Below are 26,876 nucleotides of genomic sequence, written 5' to 3' on the forward strand. Positions count from 1 at the left end.
CCTAATCTGGGTCTCCAGTTGGGAGATTTGGAGAGTCAATGATGTCCCTCTTGACTTCTCTGCTAACAGGTCTGTTAGTTGCTGCTGAGCTAATTGGTCTGCCTGTTGTTTTCCCTCTTGGGCTTGGTCTTTTTCCTTTTTTAGCAAGGCGACCTGCTGGTGGAGCTCCTTGCTTACCACAGCTAGTCCATAGAGAAGGGCACTTCACCGCTCACTTTTTTTCAGGAGGGGCTTACAAATGGAATCTCTCTCCCACAAGGTGTTAAATGTTTCTAGGCGTCCACTCCAGATATGGACCCCTGCTTCCAGGGTTAACGACCTTTCCCAGATAACTCAAGACCATGATCCACTGAATTTTTATTGTGCTTGCTCTCCCATCCTCTCATGCTGAAACTCAATCCATGCTGTACCTAAGAACTGCTTACCCTCAGCTCTCTCTCTCTATATATATATTCAGGGTCTGTATTTAAAATCCAAAAGGTAAAAGTTGCCAGTACCGAGGCTACCAATGAAGATAGCTCCCTGGCTGTGGAGTGGCTCACAGCAGTAGCTGTTACGGTAGGTCTTACGGGCTGTTGCCCTCCCTGCTCTACTGTCTGTGATTGGCTGCCAGCCCACCTTCAGAAAAGAAGACGCCTTGCCAACAATATGGCCGACGCTTCCCCGTGACGGCACTCTTGTCCTGTCACTAGCTGATCTGCAGGAGCTTCCAGAACATGGTCAGGGTCGGACTCACTATTGTCCGTTGCCCTGACTCCTGACAGCAGGATTTTCCTTAGACCCGAATAAAAATGGGAAAGAGGGTACGGTTACTCCCCCACCCCCCCACTCCTTCAGAAATGGCTTCACAGGGAAACTGTGTCCAGTATTCCCCAGCCGTCAGGTATGGAGACACGGTTCCTGGTGGATAGCCGCCCACTCTCGATCCCACCCCGGGCCAATGGGCCAAGATTAATCGCTGTATTGCAAATTAAAACGAAACACAGGACCTCTCAAAGAAAGGAAACCCTAAAGAGAGGTCCTGCCGCGATTGCCAATTGTTAGAGGGGGCAAAGGAGGAGTGTGTGTGTGTGTGTGTGTGTGTGCGCGCGTGTGTGAAAGAGAGAGCGAGCAAGAGACCCTTATGCTTCCTGTCTCCCTAGGTTCGGCCTCCGTGTCCAGCATCTATCATCTGGTAGGACCCCTTTCTTATGCAAAGAGGACCTTCCCACCCTAAATAATGAGGAGTCAAGCAATAAAGATAAAATCAAATAAAGTGTATTGAAGGGTTTATAACAAAGGTGGGACAAACAAGAAGGGGAACAAACAGCAAACTGACACAATACAGTTATTATCCCCAACTTAACCCTATAAACAGATGTATAAAAACCTTCTTCCCAGATCGAAGCGATGGCAGGTGCTCAATCCTCTGGCTAATGATAAGCCTTTGGAGAGGATCTAGATGTTTCTTGAGACCATGGGATAAAGCAGATAATGCGTTCAGAGAACAGCGATGGATGATGACAAAGGTATGGTATCTTCTCCTTCCTCTTTTCTTACAGGTGAGGAAGCTGTTAGAGGAAAATCCCTAGCCCTTCTATCCTTAAGATGAATAGATGCCTGTAGATAAGACCCGTGATCCATGACTGTCCCTGGCTGCCATTCAGATGGACAGCCCTGAAGCCACGTTCGGGGCAGCTTTATATACACTGGCCTGGGAAACCCCTTAGAAATGGCGGGAAGCCCCTTAGGAAAACCGGTTTTGAATGGAAGTTATTTACAACTCCAGGAGAAATAAAAGAGTGGGAAAATAAATCTATAAGTCACCTAGGCATAAAACTCCATTTTGGAACGAACATGGATTCCTGTGATTACAGAACATATGAAAGCAAACCCAACCTAACAGGAACAAGCATTAATTTTTTCCTAAATTAATTATAGCAAAAGAGAACCCAACAAGACTTTTAGACAAACAGGTCTGTAAGATTTATTTTCCATTGCACATACATGGATTATATAAAAGTTAGTAACAAGTTACTGCTTAATTTCCTTACATTTTCTAAAAGATAGTACAGCAGACCCTTGCCATATTATAACATCAAGTCGGAAATCAATCTGAATAGGTAAATATGACAATATTTTAAAAAAACCAAATTGCCCATTTTAGTGAGGGGAAATTGAATTATATGTTTATCTATATGCTGTAACAAACTATATAGCTTAGAGTATTACAGTTAGAAGTAGTTCTTTCAGTCCATCTGTACATATTTTTCTACAGATTAATAATTCTTTTCAATTTTACTTAATTAAAACTGGCAGATATTTCAGAGACTTTATCTTTCTCATAGTATTCAAGATTCATCACATGAAATGCACTAGTAACTAAGACTTTATACAATTGCTATTCAAATATAAAAAGGGCACCACACTTGAAAATAAGAAAAAACCCTAAAACATATTTAAAAATTTATCATGAGATGAAAAGTGTTTAAGATGTTCAGCAATAAAGCCCTGTCCACTACTTACGTAAAAGAAGATTTTAAAAAATAATCACTGCACACAATACAAAGTGGGATCATACTGTAATCTTTCAGTCTTCTGTTACAGTAATATTCTTCATTACTGTTCACAAATGAGCGTTTCTATAGCAAACCAATTCTCAAAGTGTCGAATCTTTCGGCAATTTTTGGCTTCACGCTTTTGAATTCCTGTTGAGAGTTTGTGGAAATGGGGAAGGGAGGGAGGGATGACAAATGAGAGAGAGTGATGCATATTAAAAAGAATTAAAGTATTAGTCCATTTACTGTAATAAGGTACCAGAGGTACCTCTCAATTCACTTCCAAATCGGGAGCAAATAGAGGAATACCAAATTTATCAACATTTTAGTGATCTATTATTTACTTGTGTCCCTTATTTATCACGGGATCAATTAAAGTGTTTTTGTTTTTAAAAAGATTGTTTGCAATCATTTTTACAAAATAGTTTATTTTTCCCCATCTGCCACCTTCCCAAACACAGTCAGCAATCTGAGTAAATTACTCAATTAACTTAGTTCTGTGTATGCTTGTAAACTTCTCCTTTGGCATTAAACAAATGCTAAACAAAAACTACAATACTTCGCTTCTCTAGACTCTTGAATCTGAGATTGTCAAAGATCTTTCCACAGACAAATAATATAAGTTTTACAAGATTCCGGTGAGCTAGACAACTATTATTCCTATTTTATAGATGCATATTAGGAGGCACAGAGCAGTTAAATGACATGGCCAAGTTTGCACAAAACATCTAGGACAAATTAATAAACTTTCAATTCTGTCCTTTGGCAATAAGACCATCCTTTCTATATATGAAACATTGAACCATAAAGTGTGTACGTGGTTAACCATTCTGACAGTTACTGATGGTAAAGGCCACTATTATTAGCTTTGTATTATTTATATTGCAGCTGACTGAAAATCTTCTGCCAAAATACTTTTTCAACACAAAATGGTTTTTCAACTAAACAAACTCTGAGAAAATTTTCATTTTCTTAAAAATCCTTGTCGGGGAGGGGGTGGGGAAGACATTCAATGAGAATTTAAAGAAAAATTAATGGGGAAAAAGGTCATTTTATATTGCATTCATGCTCCAGACCCCATCATGCTAGTCTCTGTGCAAACACTCAGGAGCTTCAAGAAGCCAATGACAGCAAGACCACTCTAAATTTTAATCTGAGAGGCCTTATCTTCAACATATCCAGCTATTTATTGACTAGAAACATTAACGTTTCCATCAACACAAGATAACATTCTCAAGAGACTTTACCTTTCATGATTTCTTTGCGCTGTAGTTTATAGGTTTCCTTGCCACGGCACAGGCGATAAATAAAGGACCCCAACTGATCCACATTTTCAATGCGATCAGTAACAACCATCTGTTCATGAATCAGATAGGACTGAGGCAAGTATGTTCCAGCCTACATTAACAAAAAGGCAACAGCTCATTATTAGAAGTGCAATCATTCATTCTTCTACTAAGTACACACAAGAGCATTCAAATCAATTTTATATAATCTCCAACAGCAGCAGTTCTATACAAATCAGGATTTGCAGTTTTGCAGACTTTCAAAATATGTAGTACATATAGAATTTTCTTTTAAACATCAAGAATGTGACTGCATTTTAGTGCAAATATTTAAGAGATAATAAAGTAATCATATAAAATGTCACAACATTTTCACAGCAGGAGACACTGACGCACAGTGTTCTTCCATTACAATAATTAAATCTATATCAGTTTTTTTGGCATAAGAGAAGCAAATTTTCTCCAATTAAGGTTCGTTACTGTGGGCCAAATCTTGCAGTCCTTACTCACCAAACACTATCATTTACTAGGGAGTCAATTGGAGCTTTGTCCAAGTAAAGACTGCAGAAATGTGCAAGAGGTTAGTACTATCTTGCTGATTGATGCAGGTCTCAGGGATCAGTAGTTTACTACTATCCTTCTGCATTCTGTTAAGTTTAAAATAGGGGGATCCCAAACATTTTCATAGCACAGGCCACAACTTAATGGACTGAATGGGAGGAGAGATGGTCCACAGAACAATCACATAACATCTCTGCGCCAACTATACGAATTGATTAAATGAAAATATATCAGAAAGTATTTTTTCCTCTATATTTGCTGATCGTAAAGCCATTACCAGAACATAAGGAAAGCCCAAATAATGTGAATATTGAGCTCTCCAGAGACCACCAGCAAAAACTCTGCCGACAACAGTTCAGAAAGCTGGTTCAGAAAACAGATCTAGGGCCCCATTCCTCGTCCATCTGGAGTCCACAAGAGTTTTGCCATTGATTTAAAAGAGCACACAATCAGGCCCTATTGTGTCCTTCTGTCACAGTTGAATATTCACAGAAACAAAAATTGTCAACTTTATTAAAAGTTGACTTTATTAAAATGTTATCCACAAATAAATCAGTCTTTCTAAAATGTGACTGCATAGAAAGAGATTCCATTTAGTATAATTCCTAATTTCTGACACTAATGAAGAGGGAGTTTTTAATCTATTTTTCACTTGTGAGTTCAAACACTTAAGCTACTTTTAAAAAGCACCTTGGAATCCAAAGAAACTGCTGCACTTCATCCAGAAAATTACATTAGCATAGAATGTAGTGTAGCTGGCTAAAGATTTTTATTTTTATTTTCAATGAGCCATGTACAAGTTTCAATTACAAACCAGAGATTAAGGACAACAATGTTTTTTCAGTCCAAGCAGCATGTTTAAACAAGCTGATTAAGAGCTGTTCTTTTTAGCACCAAAGTAGTGATTATATAATATTTACTCTGAAATGTAGACATATTCTTGACCACATCTAAAGAGGCATACAGAGGTGAATTGTTTTTTTCAGCTGACCTTGTAATTCATTAAACAATGAAAAGCCTTGTTATTTAAACAAATAATTTGTAAGTTAAAGACCTTCCAAGTTCAGGTGAAAAAACAGTTTTGTTTTCCACAGAAAGAAGAAAAAGATTGTTACAGTAAAGACATTGCTTATTAAAAGCACACCATATTTCAAACTGCAATCTAAAAGAACACAGAACGTAAGAAAAACAGATTGCTCTCTACTGTAGTTAAAGGAAATTATACACTCCCACTTAAGTGCTTTAATTGCATACTACAGATGGGGAAAATCATAGCTATAAATTATTCTTGCAGCATATTTGTCCATATACGTAGAATCATAGAGTTTAAAGCCAAAAGGGACCATCAGATCATCTAGCTGGACGTCCGGTATATCACAAGCCATTAAGTTTCACGTAGTTTTATCCCTGTAGTGATCCCACCAATTTGTGGTTGGCCAAAGTAGATCTTTCAGAAAGGCATCTAGTCTTCACTTGAAGAGATCAAAAGATGAAGAATCCATCACCTCCTTTGGTATTTTGTTCCAATAGTTAATCACCTTCATTGTTAAAAATTTTTGTCTTATTTTGAATTTGTCTGGCTTTAACTTCCAGCCATTGGTTCTCATTAGGTTTTCTCCACTAAGTTAAAGAGCCCTGTAGTACCAAGTATTTACTTATATATTTTAATTAGGCTAAGCAAAATTCTATGTTTATTTATTTATAATTTTGACAGACAATATCTAAGGTTTTTTTAAGATTTTTATTTTTATCTATTTAAATTTTCACAGTTGTGGGAAATTAGGGGAGTGTTCAACAATAATTATTTAATGACAATAGGTGTTGATTCAAATATTTAAAGCTTTATAATGTTAAAACACAAATTGTCAACATCACATGTAAAAATATACAAAGTAAATATCCTTAAATCAGATTCTAATAGGTTTTCAAGCAGTAGTTTTCTTACTATGCCTATCTGAAAATTTTGATTATCATTGATGGAAATAGTTTTGTTAGTTTGTGTGTGTGCTGAAATCGACGTTTACTGATAAAAATCTAATCCTTCCAAGTCTAACTGTAATCAAGACACCTCTCAGTCTTCTTTTGTTCCTTACTTCTTCCAGTGGAAGGCACTTTTCTCCAGCCCTTGAATAATTTTTTTTGTGGCGGGGGGGGGGGGGGGGGAAGGGAGGCCGGGAGGGGGAGCTCTTTTTTGCATTCTCTCCAATTTTTCAACATCTTTTTTAAAATGTGAAGACTAGAACTGTATAGAGTATCCCAGAATGAGCCTCACCAATGCCATGCCCAGAAATAAAATCACTTCTCTACTCCTACTCCTCTGTTTATACATTCAAGGATTGCATTATCCCTTTTTCCCCCACATCTTCACACTAGGATCTTATATTGAGTTGCTTTCCAGGATGCAGTCCCCCATTCTGTAGTTCTAGATTGCATTCCTTGTTCTAAATGTATAACTACATTTAGCTGTATTAAAACTCTTTTTGTTTGAATGGGCCCAGCTTACCGAGCGGACCAGATCGCTTTGTGCGACTGCCTTGCCCTCATCATTATTTACCAGTCTGCCAATCTTTATGTCATCCGCAGATTTTATTAGTGATGAATTTATATTTGTTTCCAGATCATTGATGAAAATGTTGACTAGCATCAGACCTAGTACTGATCTTTGCAGAAACCCCCCTTGAAACATCCCCATTCAAAGATTCCCCATTGACAACTACTTTTTGAGATCTGTCTGTCAGCTTATTCTTAATCCATTTAACATGTGCTTTATCAATACTGTATAGTGCTAATTATTTAATCAGACGGTCATGCAGTATTAAGTCAAATGCCTCATAAAAGTCTATGTACACTACATCTCTGCAGGTACCTTTAATCACACAAACATGTAATCTCACCAAAGAATGACATTTTTGTCTATTCCTAAATCAATAATTCCTTTAAAACTGAACTCTTCTGAAGATTTAAGTTCTTTAGTGAGGAGTTAACTTTTTGAAAGCACTTTGCACGTATGAACTCCAGGACTTGTGAAAATAATATGAACATGTTTCTCTTTATTATATATAACAAAGCCACCTGCAATTCAACCATACCTTTATGTTGATCAGCAACTCCAAGAAATTTTTTGGTGGCATAACAACTGAAGTGTTCAGAGGAATCACATAGCACTTATCCAAGCTAAGGTCGAGGTAGGCTGTGAGTCTCTGGTGAAGAAATGCATATTCTAATCAAAATCATTTTAATAATTCTAGGGTTAGCAAAACTGTGTAAACATTGTGCTCAATTATTGTCATATACTTGTTCTTCCTATAAGTTACAGTACTGTTAGTTAGAAGGTGTGCTCTAATTTATTGAGTTTGGTGGTGGGATACAGAGATAAAAGGCAATCCTAATATCAGGTTAGCTAGAACAGAGATTTCTGCAAGTCAATTGGTACTAGGTAGTTCAGACTTTTGAGTGCATCTGAGCTGTCGGAGGTTAAGTGCAGTATTTTTTAATCTTGTTGCTTGTATTTTAAAATTTCAGGGAGAAATCTGAAAGTATAAATCTCCCTTTCAGAGTTCACAATGAAACATGACTGGAAGAGAACGCGCAATAGAAAATATCAGATGTTATATATAAAAATATTTTATTCTTCCAAAATACTGTGCAGTTGAAACGCTAGTTTACTGATATACTTGGGAAACCTCAAAAAAAAACAAAAGTGTCAAACTTGCAGAATATAAATTTTAAACCAGTAATGTATGATCTCTGGATTATCCAAAGGGTAATATTTGTAATTGTTTATTAAACTATAACTCTAATAGACCCTTGAACTAGACTGAAAGGTCTTGAGGCACCATTAACTAAACTGTTTTTGCTAAGGAAGGGAAATATATTATGTTCAAGTGTTCAGTCTTGCAACATCCAACATTTTTTGAGAGTAACATATTAAATATGAAGAACTAAGGGCCCCAATCCTGCAAACACTATTGATCATAATGATTACTACTATGACTAGTCTAACTGCCAAAGGAGTAAGTACTTTGCTTATAGCAAGAGTTTGCAGCATGGGACCTCAAGTTAACAAAGCATTAAGGCTTAAGAATAATGAAGTACAAAACATGAGGTTCTTACGGTCACATTGCATTTTATTTTCTATTGCTATTTTTTCTCATACATCTTCACGTTTCTTAGAGCCTGATCCAACGCCTAATGAAATCATTAGAAATCTTTCTATTGTCTTCAGTGGACATTGGATTAGGCCTTAAATGCATACTACAAAATATATTTATCACCTATAATATTTCTAAGGCTCCTCTCACCATGGTATCACATCTGTGTAGGATCTGCATTATGACCAAGTTATCATTGTTGTGGGAAATACCTTTGTCTTTCCTATTTTTATTTTATTTAGCTATGCAACATTAATATTACACAGAATTGAAATGGGCTTTGAAGGTCAGACCTCACTTTGGTATATGAGGTGCCAGCCTTTATTTCTGTCATGCTAGGTAGAGAAAGTGTGACGTGTGAGTGAAAGAAGCTTTGCTGTAAATCTTCACAAATGTTTACTGAATATATTTAAAAATAATTTTTTCTAATCACATTATTTAAACAATGGTTTTCCCAAACTTGCTTATGAATGTTAGTGCTCATTTTGCCTAACTATTAACTTCATGTTTTAACATGTTTGAGTTCATACAAAAAAAGAGCATGGCAATGATTTTACACAGTAGGAAAGTGTTCTTTTTTTCAGCCTTGCATAACACAAAAATAGCTCAACAGTTTTTCCTCAGGCTTTCAGCAGCAGCAAGAGTCACATTTCAGTGAAACCAGGCATGGACTATTTACGCATAATGGCATAATTTTCAGAAAACGGAGAGAATGAAAATGGGTTTTTTCAACGTTAACTATGATCACTGAGAGAAAACTGTAGCATTACAGAGATGTCTTGCAAAAATTGTACTATTCAGATGTGTAACAAAGATATTTATTTACAAAAGATAGGATAAAAGTACTTCAGTAGTGCTCAGTCATGCCTTTAAAAGCAGCGAGTGGCCTGCAGTGGAGGCAGAGTGCCTCCTGAGAGCTCCCAAATGCCCAGGGTGGGGCTCTGGCTGCTGCCATGCCCCTTAAAGTGAATACAGAATGTACTGCCCTCCACAGCCAGTCAGCTGTATCCTTGCCTTTCCACTGTCCCCTTTGGAATGGTTAGCTTCCTTTGAAGCACTACTGGATGAATACAACACTAGGTGAATACAATGACTGTGAATATGACTAGCCCCTGCACATGGGTGTCCAAGGGAATGAAGGCTTCTTCCACCCCACATTCATCACTACTGTTGCTGATCACAATCTGGCTTCATGTATCTTCAACAATAAGACTAAAATTTTCTTCACGTTCTTGTATTATGACAAGGAAATGGATGGGTTTGGGTTTTTTCCCCTCTCTTTTCATGAACAAGAACACTTTATAAATGGTGGCTTACAGACCAGGAGAACAGCAAGATTATCATCAAATGTGCACTCTGAACATCAGGTTTAATAATTACTTCCAGTTTCTGAATACCAAAATACTGCAGAGCTCACACTTTCACACCAGAAAAATAACTGAAATAATTAGAAACCACACAGATTAAGTTGATAAAAAAAAAAGCATTCTGAAATTTTGTTTTTTCATGCTTTCAAGGATTCTCAGCAGACACTCCTTACCCGGTGGAAATCATGAACAATGTCTGCTGGATCACTGTCAGCAAATTCTGGGACAGGCACACTGATGAATTCAACATCCTCCTCCTCAAGGATCTGAACGTTTTGCTCAATTGTCTGGTAGCGAGCAGCTGGAGCATGTGCATCAGGCTCAGTCAGAGTTAAGTCATCTTCAATATACTTTATTCCACAGAAATACACACCACCTTGCTAAAAAAAATAAATAAAATAATCCCAGAACAAACAACATTTCAGCAAGTTTATAAAACATTTAAAATGTGACCAACTACTATGCAAGCTTCCTCAGATAGTGATGTTACAGCACCTTAAGCTCTACTCTCCACCCACACGGCTCTTCCATTCTCAAACTTCTCCTGAGCATACACTGCCCATCATCAAGCTAAACTACATTTTTTCAGCCAATTTATTTAATTCATAAGCCTACACTGGATCAATTTTAGACAGCACATGTCTTCTACATAGTTTGAGTAAGAGATTAAGGGCCTGGAGTGAAATCCTGGCCCCTCTGAAGTCAATCAGAATTTTTCCACTGACGTCAAGGATGTCAGGATTTCATACCTGGTTTTTAACCTGGTCTTCCATTTGCACAACAAATTACTGCAGGTGCAAATAAGACATGCATACCTCTAATTCCATGATTTGTGAGCAGAATAAGGTACTTAAAAGTTTTCATGCCTAAACTTGTACTTACAAATTGTAGTATTCAATAATCAGGTCCTTAAATATATTTGATTATGTTTTATGGTCTAGCCTAAATCCTGTTTAATTCATTTATTCTGACAATCCACAACATGTTCAGGAAGTCCTTTATAATCTTGAAATTTCCTAGATTTAAGACTTTTTAAGTTTGTTTATAAAGTGAATTCATTTCTGATGTTTTAAACTGCAACTGTCTTCACTCACAAGCTGTAGCCTGTCAACTACATATTTTATTTACAGTATGACCGCTCTCACCTGAGCTAGGCTCACTCCAGAGGAGTTAACTGGGGTGTAGATAACTCAGGCTAACACTGTAGTGCAGACAAGCTCTTAGACTTGCTCCTGGTAACCAAAATATAGCTTACACCACTTTGAATTTCATCCACCGAGTCTGATAAAGTCTAAGTTGGTAAAATTCACAGAGAAAGTGAAGATCCAGAACAGAACAGCAAGAACAAACCAGAAAGGTATAAGAAGATGCAAGTTTAATTAGACTCCTCCAGCTCCTCTGTGCTGTTTGATCAGTTTAGACTCCTGTAGACATTAGCAAATGGACGTAAATGGTCTAAAGCACCAGGTGTCTGGAAATCAGGCTGTCAGGGAATGGGATTTTTCTGGGAACCCTCCACACAGGTCTTTCCCCTCCCACAAATAGAGAGGAGGTACATCAGCTGCCGCCATGGCACTATTTCCCACCCTTGGCCCAACATAGTATGTTCCACATGGCTGGAGTCGGTTTCGGGAGTGGGGAGGAACTGGATACTAGCCAGACTGACACATTAGCTACCCCACCAGACCCATGACATTCAGGGTCTGTATTATCATAATTTCCACAGAATCCCTATGAAGTCACAGGGAAGTCCCTTGTAGCAGAGCTCCAATGGAACTGCACTGCCAGGAAGTCAGAGCCAATGCAGAGTTGCAAGGCCTCTGTACAGATAGCTCTGGCTTCCTGCAGATTCCAGGTTTAGGGGCTTGCTCAATGGCCTACTCCACAGGGGGGTGAGGGCAAACCGTTCTCCCCAACTGAACGGTAGGGGAGAAATCTGTGGAAATTTCCTGCCCCAGAAGTCTCTCTCCGAGTTTTTCCTGTGGGAGAGATAATCTGGCCCAGGGAGTCTGACACCACCTTACACATTCCCTCTGAATCTGGTCATATGAGGAGAAGAGTAATTTATCCCAGAGTGAAACTGCCAAAGGCACCACTCTTCATGAATTCCCAACTGACCTATCAAAGGAGGAGGACTGAAAATAACTTCTGAAAAAGCTCTACATTCAGCTCTTAAACAATAAATGTGAATAGAGAGAGAACCAGTAGCACTCTCTTGTTCATTCTCTATTAAACACAGGGCATACAGGGAGAAAAATGAAAGTCCTTTACTACACAAAATGTATTTGGCTTACCTGGAATGCAAAATATTTGTACAAATAGGCACCACCAAGTATCACACCAGCAAGCATAAAAGCTACTCCAAAGCACATACACCAACACCAAGCTCTCCTCTGTCCAACGGGCACCACAGCTTCAGGGTCCTAGAAACATATCAAAGGGAAATTGTCAACATAACATTCCAAAATCCACAAAAGATTGTGGATGTACCTGTCTATTTAGCACAAACATTTCCAGCACCACTAGAAAATATTGGGTAATTTTATTTCACATTTGGAAAAAATACTTTAAAACTTATTCCATGTTAAGGTTCACAGCAACACCACCTCTGGTGAGATTATGATGAGATAAAAACAGCTATAAATGCTGCAACCTCTTACTGCCATTTTCCTGGGCTGACCCATCAACTGGTTACTAATGTCAAAAGCATACAAGCTGAGAAGTCATGGGAAAGGTTCAGGAATGGTGAAGTCATCTGAAGCATCATTTCTCTCATAGCTGAGCTTTTCACAGTTTGTGTCCAGAAGAGTATCCATTTTTAGGCTAATTTTTGTGAAACAATAGCATGTAAGGGACCTGTATTCAGAAGAAGCATTAGGACACACTTCAGCATGGTACACTTTAAGAGGTTTGAAGAATAAGCTTAGGGCAATATCTGTCCCCATGATATACGACTGTGATAGGTGAAGAAGAGGGAATAAGGAGTCTCCCTCCTCTCCTCTGGCACAGCAGTAAGAGTGGGATTGCGTATTAGAACTCTTTTGAGCAATAGCTAGGGAACTGGCTACTGCCCTAGTTGGCATACTACAGGCACAAGAGAGCATTGTTAGGCCCCACGCTGTACATATCGCGCTACATACGAGGGACACACAATGCTCCTCTTTGGAGCAGTAGTAAGGAGTACCGAATCATGCATTTCCTCCTCAAGCCATCCTGAGCTGGTGCTTGCAGGAGGACGCCTATGTCTATATCACATGATCAACACCCTTCACTTCCCTCACTTCTGCATAATTCAGGTAAACGAAGGCAGGGTTTTACCCTTGGTTTCTTAGGGTACATCTACACTGCCAAAAAACACCTGTGGCATCAAGTCTCAGAACCCAGGTCTACGGGCTCGGGCTTGCACTATGGCTCTACAAATACCTGTGTAGATATTCCCACCCAGTCTGGAGCTTGGGCTCTGAAACATCCACCTTCCCAGGTTTTAGCTGAGCAGGAACATCCTCGTGGCTATTTGTAGTGCCATACTGTGACCCGAGACTCTCTGCTGGGGGGGGTGGGGGGGTGGTTGGGGTTGGGGTTTTTTGCAGTGTAGGTGTATTCCTAGAGTCTAACCCCTTCCAATCCATAACACTGACAGATAAATGTCAGCGTTTGCATCAGCGGAAAGTAATTCATTATACCATTCCTACTGGTGACAACAAGAAATCATGACAATCAGGAAGACAGAAAACAGTGGTGAAAAATAAAAGTGGAAAAACCCTAGACACCCCTTTCACTAAGAGGAAGAAAAAGTTTTGCTTTAGAGTGATGGATATACTCTTATCTTTCAGCAGATACTTTTCATGGCTTTTGGGTTTGTTTTGGGAAGACCCCATGCAATTATTACAACAAGCGGTTGTAGCACTTAATAACTAAATAAAATGTTGAATTTTTAAAAATCAAAGTTCTAATTGTAACCTATTCTCTATGTTGCTTTAATAGTGGTGTACAAATCAGTCACCCACAATATATGGCAAGCTTCCGTACTCGCTTTTCTGCAAGGTGACAGCTGACAACAGCAGACTGGAAGAATTAACAGGATCAAAACTTTTCAAAAATAATTACAGCTTATGCTTCGTTAAAAAAAAGTTTTTTATATTAACTTGCAGAGTGCTGCAAAAAGCCAAATAAGTGCATCTTTCTTTTGGCAGGTTTTCAATTTATTACAGCTAGATACATCATTGATTTCTGTTCCAAATACAGAATACTATGAGCTTCTGGAAGATGCATTCTCTTGACCTGAAATGCAGGCGTTGTAAACATAAGCTTTTATCAAACCTTCCAGACCAATACAAATGTTTCTATGGAAAGCATAAACAAATTCTAACTGAAGCAGAGTTTTTAACTGATAAAAATTCCCCGGCAGCGTTTGCAAAGTAAGCACCGTAACCTCTGTGCTAATGCAGAAGACCCTGAAAGTATAAATGGCTAGAAAACTATATTAAAAATGAAACTGACTCACCACAGCATGAACAGTGAAATGTAGGTAGCAATTTTAAAAATCCTTTCAGTTTTAATTGTTAATTATCTAAGGATTTTTTCATTACCTACATGATTTTTAAACTGACATTGTTCCTTCAAGTGAAAGGCTGAGGATGAAGTTTAATACCATACCCATGGTAATTTAATTAAGTTTCAGGTCAGTTTCTGATTCACTGTGGATTCTTCAGTCAAGTTTGTTTAATTATAACTCTAAGCCAGTTAAAGCAAGGATTTTTATATTGTCCCTGTACTAGCAGGTAATTTCACATCCCAAGACTTTTCAAACTATGAAGGACATCTACATAAAATTTTTTTAAAAAAATGCTGCCATGGAAATTGCTGTAGATTAATAAGGAAAATAGACAGAAAATGAGGATTCAACACTCGAGAGAGGGATATTACATAAAAAGTTTAGCATAACCTGATTTTTAAATTATCTCAAAACAAACTGATAGTTTTAAGTTTGTTTTAAAGAGAGTAGGGGGGAAATTCAAACAGCGTTGAGAGAGAACAGTCACTTGTCTATAGCAAACAAAGAATATTCAAAAATAGCTATTCAATTCAATTGATATAACAATGAAAAACTGTGGAGGAGGATTTTACATTATGTACACCTATCCCCTAGGAATTGGGCTTAGACCACAAACTAATTTCTCATATACCAAAAGAACCTCCAAATAGATTGAAATTACTTTCAAACTGCTGCTTCCAAGATGGTGTGAAGTTAAAACAGATGTTATTAATATTCCTAAATATTTTTGCTTTGATGTATGAATGATAGATGTAAACTGAACATTCAATACATTCCCATAATCCTTCAATGTATTGTTATTATTTGTGAATACATGCCCAGCAATGCTATACTAAGATATTTCACATGTATGAATTGACCTGTAGCACTAATCTGCTCACAATCTGTTGCCAATTTTAGTGCACAGTTTCAAGTACAGTTTGCTTATTATTTCGGATAGCACATGAGATTATCACATCTCAGTAGAGCTAAACCACAAGTATCAGGCAACACTGAAAAAGATTCTCTGTTAAATTAATAAATAATATCGATCTAATTTCCCTTTCTGAAGTGGATAATTAAGTACATCAGTTAAGTCTTAAATGGAAGCACTTAATATTTATAGTTTTGGTTATGTATAATTTCATTAATCCCACAATGGTACATTATACTAATACTAACTGATTGCTACCTATGACCAAGTTCCTGGAACACAATACTGTTTATTCTAAACTAGAATGACCCAAGAGCAATTTGCACCTCCCTATTCCGGAATAGATCCCTGCACCTCGGAATCAATAGACCTTGAATGCAAAATGGTGTTGCTGATGCCTACCCTATGCTAGGGTGGTTCCTGCTTTGAAAGGGAAGCATTCTTTTAGAGGGGAGCTCCACTAATGAAGATTGTGCCAAATTAGTGCATACCCCAGCTGTCCTGACTACACATCATTCCAAGTCAGTATTACGCATTCTGGGGTCTGTTGTTGCCCTGCACAGAGCCACTCGAGAGGCAGAGGTTGCAGTCTGTCACCTCAACTTTCCCTTCTTGGGAAACTTTCTACTGGGGAGTCTCCACCGGCAAAATTCATCATATAATCTCTCGGTGCATATAGGCCTCCAAGGATATGCCTCCCTCCTTTCTTCCTACCTGTCTTTTAGGGGCAGCAGCAATCAATCCTAGCCGTTCCACTGTCACATCTCATCTCTGTCCCAGTATGGCCTTCCCTTCTGATTTCCAGTTGGGTCCCTGACGCTATGATAACTCCATATGGATAATCTTGTTTGGTGCAAAATGCTTATAAGTGGAGACTGACATGAGCCTGGCATTTGCCCTCTGTAAGAACTCATCATTCTAAGATCAGAAGGGGACTCAGTGGCGATTTGACTAACCCACTTCCCTTGGAGAGGGGTCAAACAGAGGTGTGCGCTCATGCTACTTCCTTTTAATTTGTATACTAATTTTACAGCGTTTAAGTTAAAAGATCCAGATTTCCACAATCTGAATACTGTGGAACAGCTCTTTTATACACAGATAACAATGTTTCTTTCATTATGCATTTGAGATCTAAGGTTACTGGCCAGGTTCTCTGAAGTTTGCTTGACCTGGCCTCACTGAATAAATTATACCAAGATTATAGTTGTTTCATTTGAATAAAGATTCTTTTGCCTGTTGTGGTTAGTGGATGGTGTCAAGCTGCACTTTGCCTGTGTCCTTCTGGAATTATAAAGTGCTCTCCTGAGTTGTTCAAATGATACCAAAATTGCCCATTGTGCATAACACTTTTTAATTCCAGAAAAAGACAGAGATGCCCTTATTAGAACTGATAATAGACAGGTGTAACTTGTAAGTAATTATTTTGGGGAACAGGTTAAAAGAAAAATAATGTAATAACCTGTAGCTCCACAAACATCTGCAGTTACTCCTTTGATGAAATGTGCAAAATACTCTCTTGCTCTTTTCAGTTCAGCTTCTACCGTTTCTGTATTTTGTTTCAATATAAGTATAAAGATTCAACAGCACCAATTTAACATTTAGGGTAACTTTTCAAAATGCTAAGAGGACAACTCCTAGGAGGAGCACTCAGACAAAGATATCCCTAGACTGAATAATCTCATCGGGATTTACAAGTAAATCTTCCCCTCCTGTGGATTTTTCTACAAGAGTAGAACATACTGGTTTAAAATAGTAAACACTTGAATTTCTTTCACGCTTAAGGCACACACCCAGCCAGCTCACATTCCAGAAATTATTACAATTAGGCCTTTATTTCTCTAAGTAAATTAGGGATGCACCACAGAAATATATTTTCATCCATTTGTACAGGAACACTCAACTGAGTGTTAGCCTGTCTAAAGCAAACATGATGTGCCATGAAGAATTCATCAAGTTTTGTGATCAGCAAGCAACTACCCAAAAGATACTAACCCATATTTAAAAGTAGCTATGGTGAAGACAAAAAGAAGATTTAAAATACATTTTATAAATGTTTCTCCTTCAAAAGAGCCACATATTGCCTTTGATCTGCACATAAATCAGACACAGTTGGGTTGAAGGGCTTAGATTTAATCAACTTCCACTTCTAACATAAATTATTATGATAGTTTCTAAAGGGCTTCATTGCAATGAGACGGCTCATATGTTCAAAGCTGAGCATATGCTCAAGTGCTCTGCCAGATCAGGGCCAGAGTGCTTAGCACCCTGCAGAATCAAGCCCCTTAGGAGCTCATTGTAGTGGCTATTTTAATGCTTTTGCTAAACAACAAGAGGATTTTCTACAGCTACAAATGTTGAACATGTGAATTAACCAAACAGTATCACACACAGCAGCTTTGCAAAATTCGGCTTGTCCAACCACTTGGAGTGAGCAACTTCTGTTTTGAGCAACAAACAAAATATCAGTATAGTATTTCAGTCTGCTCCTGGGGGAATTCTGTGTGACTGCATGCATGCATAATTAATGAGCTGTGCATATTTTAATTTTTTGTGCAAAAAAAAAAAAAAAGCTTCTGCCGAAATGTTGCTGCACTTCCACCTTTTGCCCACCAGTGGGCACTGTGGCATACAGACATACTTGCTGACAGGTATTTTCAAATAAAATGACCAAATATAATTGAAACTGGTGTGATTATATAGTGTTATTTTGACAAATAAAATATACAGAATTTTAAAATATTGTTCACAGAATTTTTAATTTTTTGTTGCAGAATTTTTAGGTGCAGAATTCCCTTAGGAGTAACTCTCATGTTAAGGGTGGGCAAGTAAATTATTGTCCCTTGGTTGGTAATTTTTCATGCAAATTTTGTATGGCTGCTAGACAGAGGAATCTTGCTACTGGATGTGGCATGGTCCACTGAGATTGAGGAGATCTGGACCTTATTTCAGAGTCTGTCACTGACACACTGTGTGACCATGGGCCAGATGTCATACCCACTGTATCTGTTGCAAAACTTTCATTGACTTCAGTGGTGCAGGATCAAGCCTTTGGTATTTCTCTCTTCTGTTTTGGTTTCCCTAGCTGTAAAATTGGGAATGATATACAGTTTTGTAAAGTGCTTTGAGTCTATAAGTTAAAAGCACATTAATTCACACTAAGGATAAAAAAGCACTACGTAAGTGGTAAGGTAATTAATGTTGTATTATTAATTTGCACCTGTGACTGGATAATCCAATGCAATGTACACAATTTTGCCAGTCATCAAGTGAAAAAAATTTACTTCAGCATTTATTCTGTCAATTGTAGTTTAGTTTTTAATTACAATACTTCATAATGTTCTTGCAAGTATTGTAATACATATTTATGTAAAAATTAGTCTTAGCAATGCAAAATTTTACTACAGAAAACACTGCTGAGACATATGGAGAGAAGTGGTTTTGTACACATTTAAGTGTCTGTACTGCTTGTCTACTATATATCAATTATATACAGAGCTTGCAAGTGTACCATTAATGCTACTTTATTACATTTCCAAAGAGTAATCAAAAACATTACTGGATCCAAAATAAATATCAACAGCATTCCTCAGAAAAGCCAAATCCTAAGCACCACCGGAATATATCAAACAAATGATGTACTATTGGAAAGAAAAAAAATCATGAAAATAGTGAAATGTTTACCTGTTTATAAGATTTGGTTGAAAATTTTTTGACAGAGCAGTTTTCCACTAGAAAATGAAGTTTCTTTGAAATCAAAGCGTTTCACAGGAACATGTCAATTTTGAAGAACTTTTTCAACATGAAAATCGAAGTAAATAATTTTGACTCTCTAATTTCAGTACATTAAAAATGTTTCATACTGACACAGTAAAAGTGTTTCATCTTCATTTTCATTTGTTTCAACTTTTATGATATTCAACTAGTAATTCTATTTCTATTCTATATTTAACATAAATTATAGTTGATATGCATATTTATGCTTTGACATTATCAAAATGATATGATTTGATAGTTTCAAACTGAAGTTTTCCTGCAAAACAAAAATTCCAGAAATTTCAGATTTTCACTCTGATTCAAAACAAAAACAAGTTTCCAGTGTCAGAATTTCCCACAGAACAGCAACTGCAGATTCTGAACAGCTCTACTATTTACAGAATACATTATATAGTTTTATAATGCTTACATTGAAACAAAGTTCTTTAGAGCTTATTAGGAAAAAATATATACACATCAAAAAGTGTTCTTAGGAATAATACAGATCTGTGGTTTTCAACCTTTTTTAATTTTCAGATCCCTAAAAAATTTCAGATGGAGGTGTGGACCCCTGTGGTAATCTTAAGAGAATCTGCAGACCCTCAGGAGTCTGCGGACCACAGGTTGAAACCTCTGTGATAGAACATATGTGCATATTTGTAGAAACATGCATTTCAAAATTATTTTAATGTCATCACCTGTAATGGCACATTATAGTACAAGGCACGTTATTTTTCTAAGCACTGTATAGTGTAAGGGCCTGTCTACTTAAGGGAACACTATTTATATGACAATTTTATGCAAAAAAAAAAAAAAAAAAAAAAAGTTCTCCAAATACATTTGAAAAAAACTTACCCAAGTATCAGTTTGTTAATCTGACAACAGAGAAGATATTTAGAAATAGTCTATGTAAAACAATTCTCTGTCTGCCCATGTATCCTCCCTTCCATGTACTGAATTGATTTAACCTGAAATGGCATTCATGGACATCAACATTGTCTCACCAGCCACAAAATAAATAACTGCCAAGGTAATTATTGTGGTGGTGTGGTACAAATATCTTGTTTAAAATATGAAATATCAATATACTGGAAATGAGGGAAACAGTATTTCACCATAGCAAAGTTTCATATTTATCATTCAAGTCAGGAAGAGATTTAAAAATGAGAGAAACACAAAAGGAAGTGAGATATGGACCATTTCCAAGAACTCCTCTGCTCCCATATGTTCATTTCTACTGCTTGAAGAAAGATTTGCAACCAATGTTCCCAGCTCAAGGTCACAAAGTTCAAGAAACGAATCCCAAGTTTCCAAGCTACAACATTAACAGCAATTGTTTTTGGTAGAGTTCCAGTGAAACAAGTTTTGTTTTTCTTTTAATTTGTAATTATTTTGTGTGTATCGTTCACTCAATTGTTGGCAACATCCTCAAAGAAGCTTTAGAGGCAACTGTGCAAAGACCATCATGACGTTGTTTTTAAGGAGGTATATTATTTATTCAGTAGTACAGATGACCATGCAAGAATTTACCTCAAAGGGTGGCAACTTAGCCACTCATTTCCCTCTACTCCCTTTCCCAAGAATCTCAAAGTTAAAATAAATCTAAGATTCCTCGTGCAGAAAAACTTTGTTAATATAAAAGTCAACATCCTTGCCTCTCCCTCCTGCACACATTCGAGGACGTACAAACCTCTATGGCCAAATAAGGAAGCAAGAGACATTTGCACATCCTTTGGACCTGAACTGGAAGGTTAGTTATTTTCTTTTAAGGTCCGGGACAAGTTCAGTAACACCCCCACCAAAACAGTGGGAGAGGAAGAGGGAAATCAGCCTGCTACAATTCTCTTTCCTATGCTTCTTTAGTACTGGCACCCTAAAATACACAGCAGGCAAATCTATCATACTCCTGAGGCAAGCACAAGCTGGCCAGTTTAGCCATCTATATTGTCAGGGGAAAGGTGGCAGAATCTCCTATCAAAGGCTTCTCCCTCCCTTTGGAGAGAGCTCAAAAGAGTCCCCACAAAGAAAATTTTTGCCGACAGGAATAGCGTTGCCAGGCCGCCACCAAAAATGATGCTACCAGGGGAAAGAGGGAAATATCTGCAGAATAAAAAGTAGCTACATAAAGTGCCCTATATATTTAAAATGAGTAAATTCAGTTTTCCGACACCAAAACAAGCACCATGACATAGTATACAATGCCAACGAACCTTTCTCTGTAATCTTAGAAATACAGTGCTCTAAGGTAAAAGACAGGATTATCCAAATCTAAGCTAACCGAAGACTGGCTATGACCCACAAAGGTGTGACTTCATAACTTCACCACATAAAGCCATATTTGATGAACACCTACAGCCTTGAAGAAGCCAGATTGATGTCTGGTATTGAAGGAATTGACCAACAGACTTTGAAGTTTGCTGAGGATCCAGAACCCTTTAGTGGGGACTTATTCTACTGAGCAAGCTCTGTCAAATATAGGACGGCTTCAGGCATCCCCATAGAACTCTGGCTTTCCAAAGGTCCATTGTATTACATTTAAACCTTTTTTCCACACTTTGGTTGTGGTAAAATCATGTAATGAAAGATACTATTGTACTATACATGAGCAAGGGGGAGAATTAAGCGTAGTGTGGGAACCTGCACTAAAAATATGCTGACTTTTGGCTAAGACTATAGCATGAGAAATTTCAGTGCAAACGGAAGAGTTTGGTCCTTAAATCAGAGGTTCCGAATAGAATGCCTCCAGCAACTGTAAGTAGGGAGTCATTTTTTCAATTCCAAAATAATATCTTGATAGACAACTATGCACATACCGAGATTAGTACTTTTAACTCATTAAAAATTTCTTTATTTATTGATGTAACCGGTTCAAACACATTATTGTACAAGCCTTACACTATGGAATCTCTTCTGTAAGAGAAGTTCAATAAAAAGTTATTTTAAATAGAAATTTATGCTCTCTCTCTCCCTTCTGCCACGGCCTGCAATTCCATTTCTCATCATTCCCTTCTTCAGAGGTTATTGGCCAGATCCTCAGGTGCGCCTTGGCTGTTCTGTGCCACATCGCCAGCATACTTTGTCTGCAAACCCTGTCTAATCAGCCCAGGGAGGATTACCACCAGGGTGATCTTGCAATAAAATACAGCTGAGGTAGAGCGCTGCTCCAGTACAATGTGATGAAGATGGCATGCAGCAGAGCAAGACAATGTAAAAGGGAGTTTTATGCCACCTTTGTGTACTACCACTTCCCCTGGCTTCAGCTTCTGTCCCTTTTGTTCATACCAGAGGATCTACCTTTGTACATAAAGACCATCTGGTTTGCTATCATCTCTCCTTGGAGTCTGGGGGGTAAATACTCATCAAGCAATTACACACGCTTATCTCTGCCAATCTTCTTCCACTTTCCCTTCCCTTATTTTTTCTTTTTTAACCTGAGACCAGAACGTTTCCCAGGACTTTTTAAGTGAAAATGTACAGCAGCGTATATTTTAGGTCTGTACTTGGGTTCTAGACCTATTGTTATCCTGCAATATAAGCTCAATATGTTATGAAATACTGGCTTAATATACATGTTCTCATAAGACCCTCATCTCCTTAGTAACTAAGCACCTTCCAGCACTGCATTAAACAATGTTACTAACATCTGTCATGTGTGGTTTATTCTCTCTCTCATCCTCACCCCAGAGAGAATTGTGTATGCCCCATGTAGTTTTTTGTTTTGGTATGGTTTGGGTTGGTAATGTTTTAATGTGTATGTTGCTGTGTTTATAGTAAAGACGACAAGGTTGAAGGAGTGTAAGCGGAAGATGGTGAAATTTGTGGTGGTTCTTAGATCCTGTGAGAGTTCAGCTACAAAACAGCATTTATCTCAATATTGAAAAGTCCACAGGTGGGTGTTGGGCAACTGTCTCTCCCAAAACCTCAGATAAATATACTTTACTTAGAATTTCTTTTACTTTTGCTTTCAAACAAACATGCTTGAAAAGGCCATTTCAGGAGAATTCCTTGAGGCATGCCATTGAGAATGGGGGACCAGTTCTGATAACTAACAGAAGTGTGCCCAGGACAGATTCAAAGCCCCACCATCCCTGAAAAATGCTCATTTGTGGCTGGAATTATTGCCTGTACACAGCATCCTTTCCAAGCATTTTATTTTAATGCTGTTTTTTAAGCTCTGGTCAGGCAGGTTTTGGCCAGTACATCTGGTAACAAGCAGAGGATCCAGGGGAACTTATAAGTAGCTACAGTGAAACTAGACAACCTTTTAATCTGTTTAGTAAATGTTCGCCCTGTTTCCAGACAAGCAAAACAGTAATAAACAGAGCAAAATTAATTTCTAATCCTGTACCTTATTCAGTTGAAACTACTAAACTCTACAGGAATGAACTCTTGGTCAACATGAAAACTCACATTGACTTCAATAGGGTAGGGTTTCACCTCTGAAGCTTTGCCCGAGAAAGACTGGCCCTTAATTTGTACCCCAAATATTTTCTTAAACAGCTACAGGTTTAGAAAATTGACAAACAGTATATACGTCCAACAGATCCAACTACACAATTTGGATGTGTGATGCATAAAAGATTAAAAAAGCATATGAAAACTGAAAAATATTTATGATTAAGTGCAATATGCAATTTTAAATGTCTCTATCAGTTTTGTTTTTAGTTTTTTTAAACATGTGCAAAGTTTCAGCCCAGACAGACACAAACCCTCCAACTCTGAAATTAAGGTTTCAAAGTAGCAGCCGTGTTAGTCTGTATTCGCAAAAAGAGAAGGAGCACCTTAGAGACTAACAAATTTATTTGAGCAGAAGCTTTCGTGAGCTACAACTCACATCATCGGATGCATTAAGATACAGCAGAAATGTAATCAGATTTCCAATAAGAGTTCCACCATCATCCAAAAGGATTTTCCAAAAAAGATTTTCCAAATGTATCAATGTGCTCCAACATAGTTCATTTGACTGTCATCAGTCGGATTAATGTCTCATCCTGTGTCTTGCTGGACACTCAGCGTGTTTATTACTCCTGGTAACTTTGTGGTTTTTCCACCCAAGCTGTTAATATTTTGTAACTGCTCAAACACACACAGGACACTCTAACCTTGTCACTTTTGCCCTATTGCAGAAGAGACACTTGGCTACGATCAAATGTAGTTTAATATCAGATTGGTTCTCCACCCGTGAGCTAGTATATGCTGCATTTGCAGAGGGACGGACTCAATCTAATGTATCTTTTCCTCAGGCTAACTACGCTGTTCCTAAACAACAAGAAGCCAGCAGCCCTTTGCTCTCCTACCCCCCTAGCGAACTTCAGCGACGGATCCGGACTAGCCACCACAAAAGGAGAAGAACGCAGCATTAAAAAAAGCCAAGCTGGCCGTAATCCAAGCGCTGTCGGGCTACAAAAAACCCGAAGTACAGGGAAACAGAGCTGTAAAGCTTGTTCTCACGTCAGCCATTTTAGAAGCCTGATCTGGCAAGGGGATTGCTGGCCCCAGCTTTGCAGCTCCCCTCGCTCTGCCTCCCTGCCTTTGGACATGCACTGTTAAGAGTCACCTTATTTGTCTTTCCCCAGGAGGCCTCTCGTCTCCCATCAATAAACCAGAGGCGGATTTGTCTGCAAGGAGCCCAGGCTGCAAAGCTCCCGTTCAATACCCTACCCCCTCGCTTCCAGCTCCCAGCGGGGCTTTAGCTAACCCCTCCCCGCACAAAGCCACTTGCCCCCTTCTGGCCCTGAGCACTGCGATTATTGATCACCCGCCTCCCCCCCCCCCCCCAATGCAGCTGGAGCAGGCCGCGGTTTCCCCCCCGGCCCCGCGGCTCACCTTGGCGTCCGGGCCCAGGATGAGCACCTGGCTGTTCTCCTCGTCTTTCTTGGCGGCCTCCTTCTGCGCCAAGGCGGAGTTAAACGACACTTTCACCATGGCGGCGGCCCCAGCTGCTGGAAGGACAAGACGGGGGGGGGGGGAGCGAGCCTGGGCGGCGGCGGGTTAAAGTGGTTGAAGGCTCGGGGCTGCGGCGCCTCAGGCTGGGACCAGCTCCCCGCGCAGTCCCGTCCGAGCGCTGAGGTGCAGGGCGCTGCCGGAGCCTCCCGTGGGGGCGGAGAAAGGAGGCGGGGCGGACGGGGCAGCTGGGCTGGATGCCTGCCTGCGCCAGGGAGCCGCCGTGTCCTTTGCTGCCGGGCCCGGCCCCCAAAGAGCGGGCCCGCGCAGCGGAGATCTCCCGGCCCTGCACGGGAACCTGGCTCCGGGCTTGCAGGGTCACATAGAGCAAACCCCGCTCCGGGAGCGCAGGTTGGGATTCCTGCCACCGCCGGGCTTACCGCGGACACCCAGCTCGGCCGCTTGGGGCAGCCCCATTATTGCTGTCTCTCTCCCCCACCCCATCCACTTGTTAAATCTTGTCTTTTAGGCCATGGATCTGCAGGGGGGGCCCCCTCGAGTCGGCACAAAGCCCCCTTTAAGTTGGGGAGGGGGGCTACGATGCAGACCTGTTTACAGGATCTAACCTTTAGACTCTAGGGCAGAGACTGTCCGGTTACTCAGTTACTATGTGTAGTGCATGGGTTGGTCAAAGTCTCTGGGCACAGCTGTGATACAGATAAATAATGGGTCAGTTTAGGTGCTGTAATACAGATGAGTCAATATATGCACTGACTTACCACCCTCCCCAGCAACCCCTAAGAAGTAAATGCCCAGGGAATCAGAGCTCAGAAATACCCAGTACAGGCCCCTGTGTTGTACTGATAGCAATATAAAACTACTGTGTAGTTTCTAGAATCTCAGCTCTCAAGAATTAAGAGTAAAGGTAAGCCTCTTGGTGTCATGGTTGGGAAGAAAACTTCAAAAATATGAGTGTAAAACTGTAAATCATGTGGAAATGGGTCTGCAGAGAGCCTGCAACAATAGCTGTTGAGAGCGTGAACTCATGGAGGTGCGGTGGTATAGCTACAGAGGTGCAAGTGGTGCAGTCACGCTAGGGCCCACGAGCTTCTAGGGGGCCAACCAGATGGAGCAGTGCTCCAGCACTTCAGGTGGCGGATGGGGTCCCAACACCACTCATTCAAATTTGGCCCTGCTGCCCGTCCATTTGGCCAAATTTCAGTTGTCTTGTGACCGTGTGTGGAGGGGTTGCAGCATAACTCAAGTTTGGCCCGGTCACCCCTCCATCAGGGCAGCTGGGCCAAAGTTGAGTGAATAGTGTTGCAACATGGCATGCAGGATCATGGGCCAAAACTGTAAACCCATGTACCAGGTTGCAATGCAACTCATCACTCAAATTTGGCTGGTGCAGTGTGAGTGTGGGGCAGGCGATGGGAGCAAATGGAGTCACCTGGTGGCTGGAATCAGGAGGAGCTGCCCTAGTCCAGGATGGGAGTGGAGGGCTGAGCCAGGGGGCACTAGTGAATAGCTAGGAGGAAGGTCCTGGGAGCAGCAGTTGAGAGGCTGGGGATGAGTCACTGGTGGGCTATAGGGTGAGTGGGGAGTGTTGGAAGCTGTGGGATGAGGGGTTGGGGATGATTGGAGGGTGTTGAGGAGTCATGGAGTGAGTTGTGGGGAAATAAGAGATGTTGGGGGGCAGTGGGGTAGATTAGGAGCCAGGATGTTGCGAGTGAGTGGGTGATACTGGGGCTGTGGCTGGTGGGGCTGAGGTGAGCAGGATGTATATCAGGGCTGCTGGGATGTGTGGGGGGGCTGGTCGAGAGTTGCTAGGAGTCTGTGGCGGGGGGAGAGAAGGGCATTCTGGAGTCTG

General features: G+C 39.6%; 1 protein-coding gene across 2 annotated transcripts; it reads right to left on the reverse strand.

Annotated features, from left to right (window-relative positions):
* Positions 1-1,235: 1,235 nt before the first annotated feature.
* Positions 1,236-25,702, reverse strand: ITM2B (integral membrane protein 2B). Of its 2 annotated transcripts, none has more exons than XM_007063452.4 (6): positions 24,950-25,702; positions 12,197-12,325; positions 10,076-10,282; positions 7,474-7,584; positions 3,785-3,935; positions 1,236-2,687 (listed from the first exon to the last, which is right to left on the reverse strand). In XM_007063452.4, exons 1-6 carry the CDS (start codon positions 25,046-25,048, stop codon positions 2,599-2,601), a joined length of 786 nt encoding a protein of 261 aa, XP_007063514.1. In that variant the 5' UTR covers positions 25,049-25,702; the 3' UTR covers positions 1,236-2,598. The 2 variants fall into 2 exon arrangements, with proteins under 2 accessions (XP_007063514.1, XP_037749877.1); XM_037893949.1 differs by lacking the exon at positions 24,950-25,702 and adding an exon at positions 18,365-18,406.
* Between the last annotated feature and the right edge of the window lie 1,174 nt (positions 25,703-26,876).

Source organism: Chelonia mydas, chromosome 1 (assembly GCF_015237465.2).
Source record: "Chelonia mydas isolate rCheMyd1 chromosome 1, rCheMyd1.pri.v2, whole genome shotgun sequence".
NCBI lineage: Eukaryota > Metazoa > Chordata > Testudines > Cheloniidae > Chelonia > Chelonia mydas.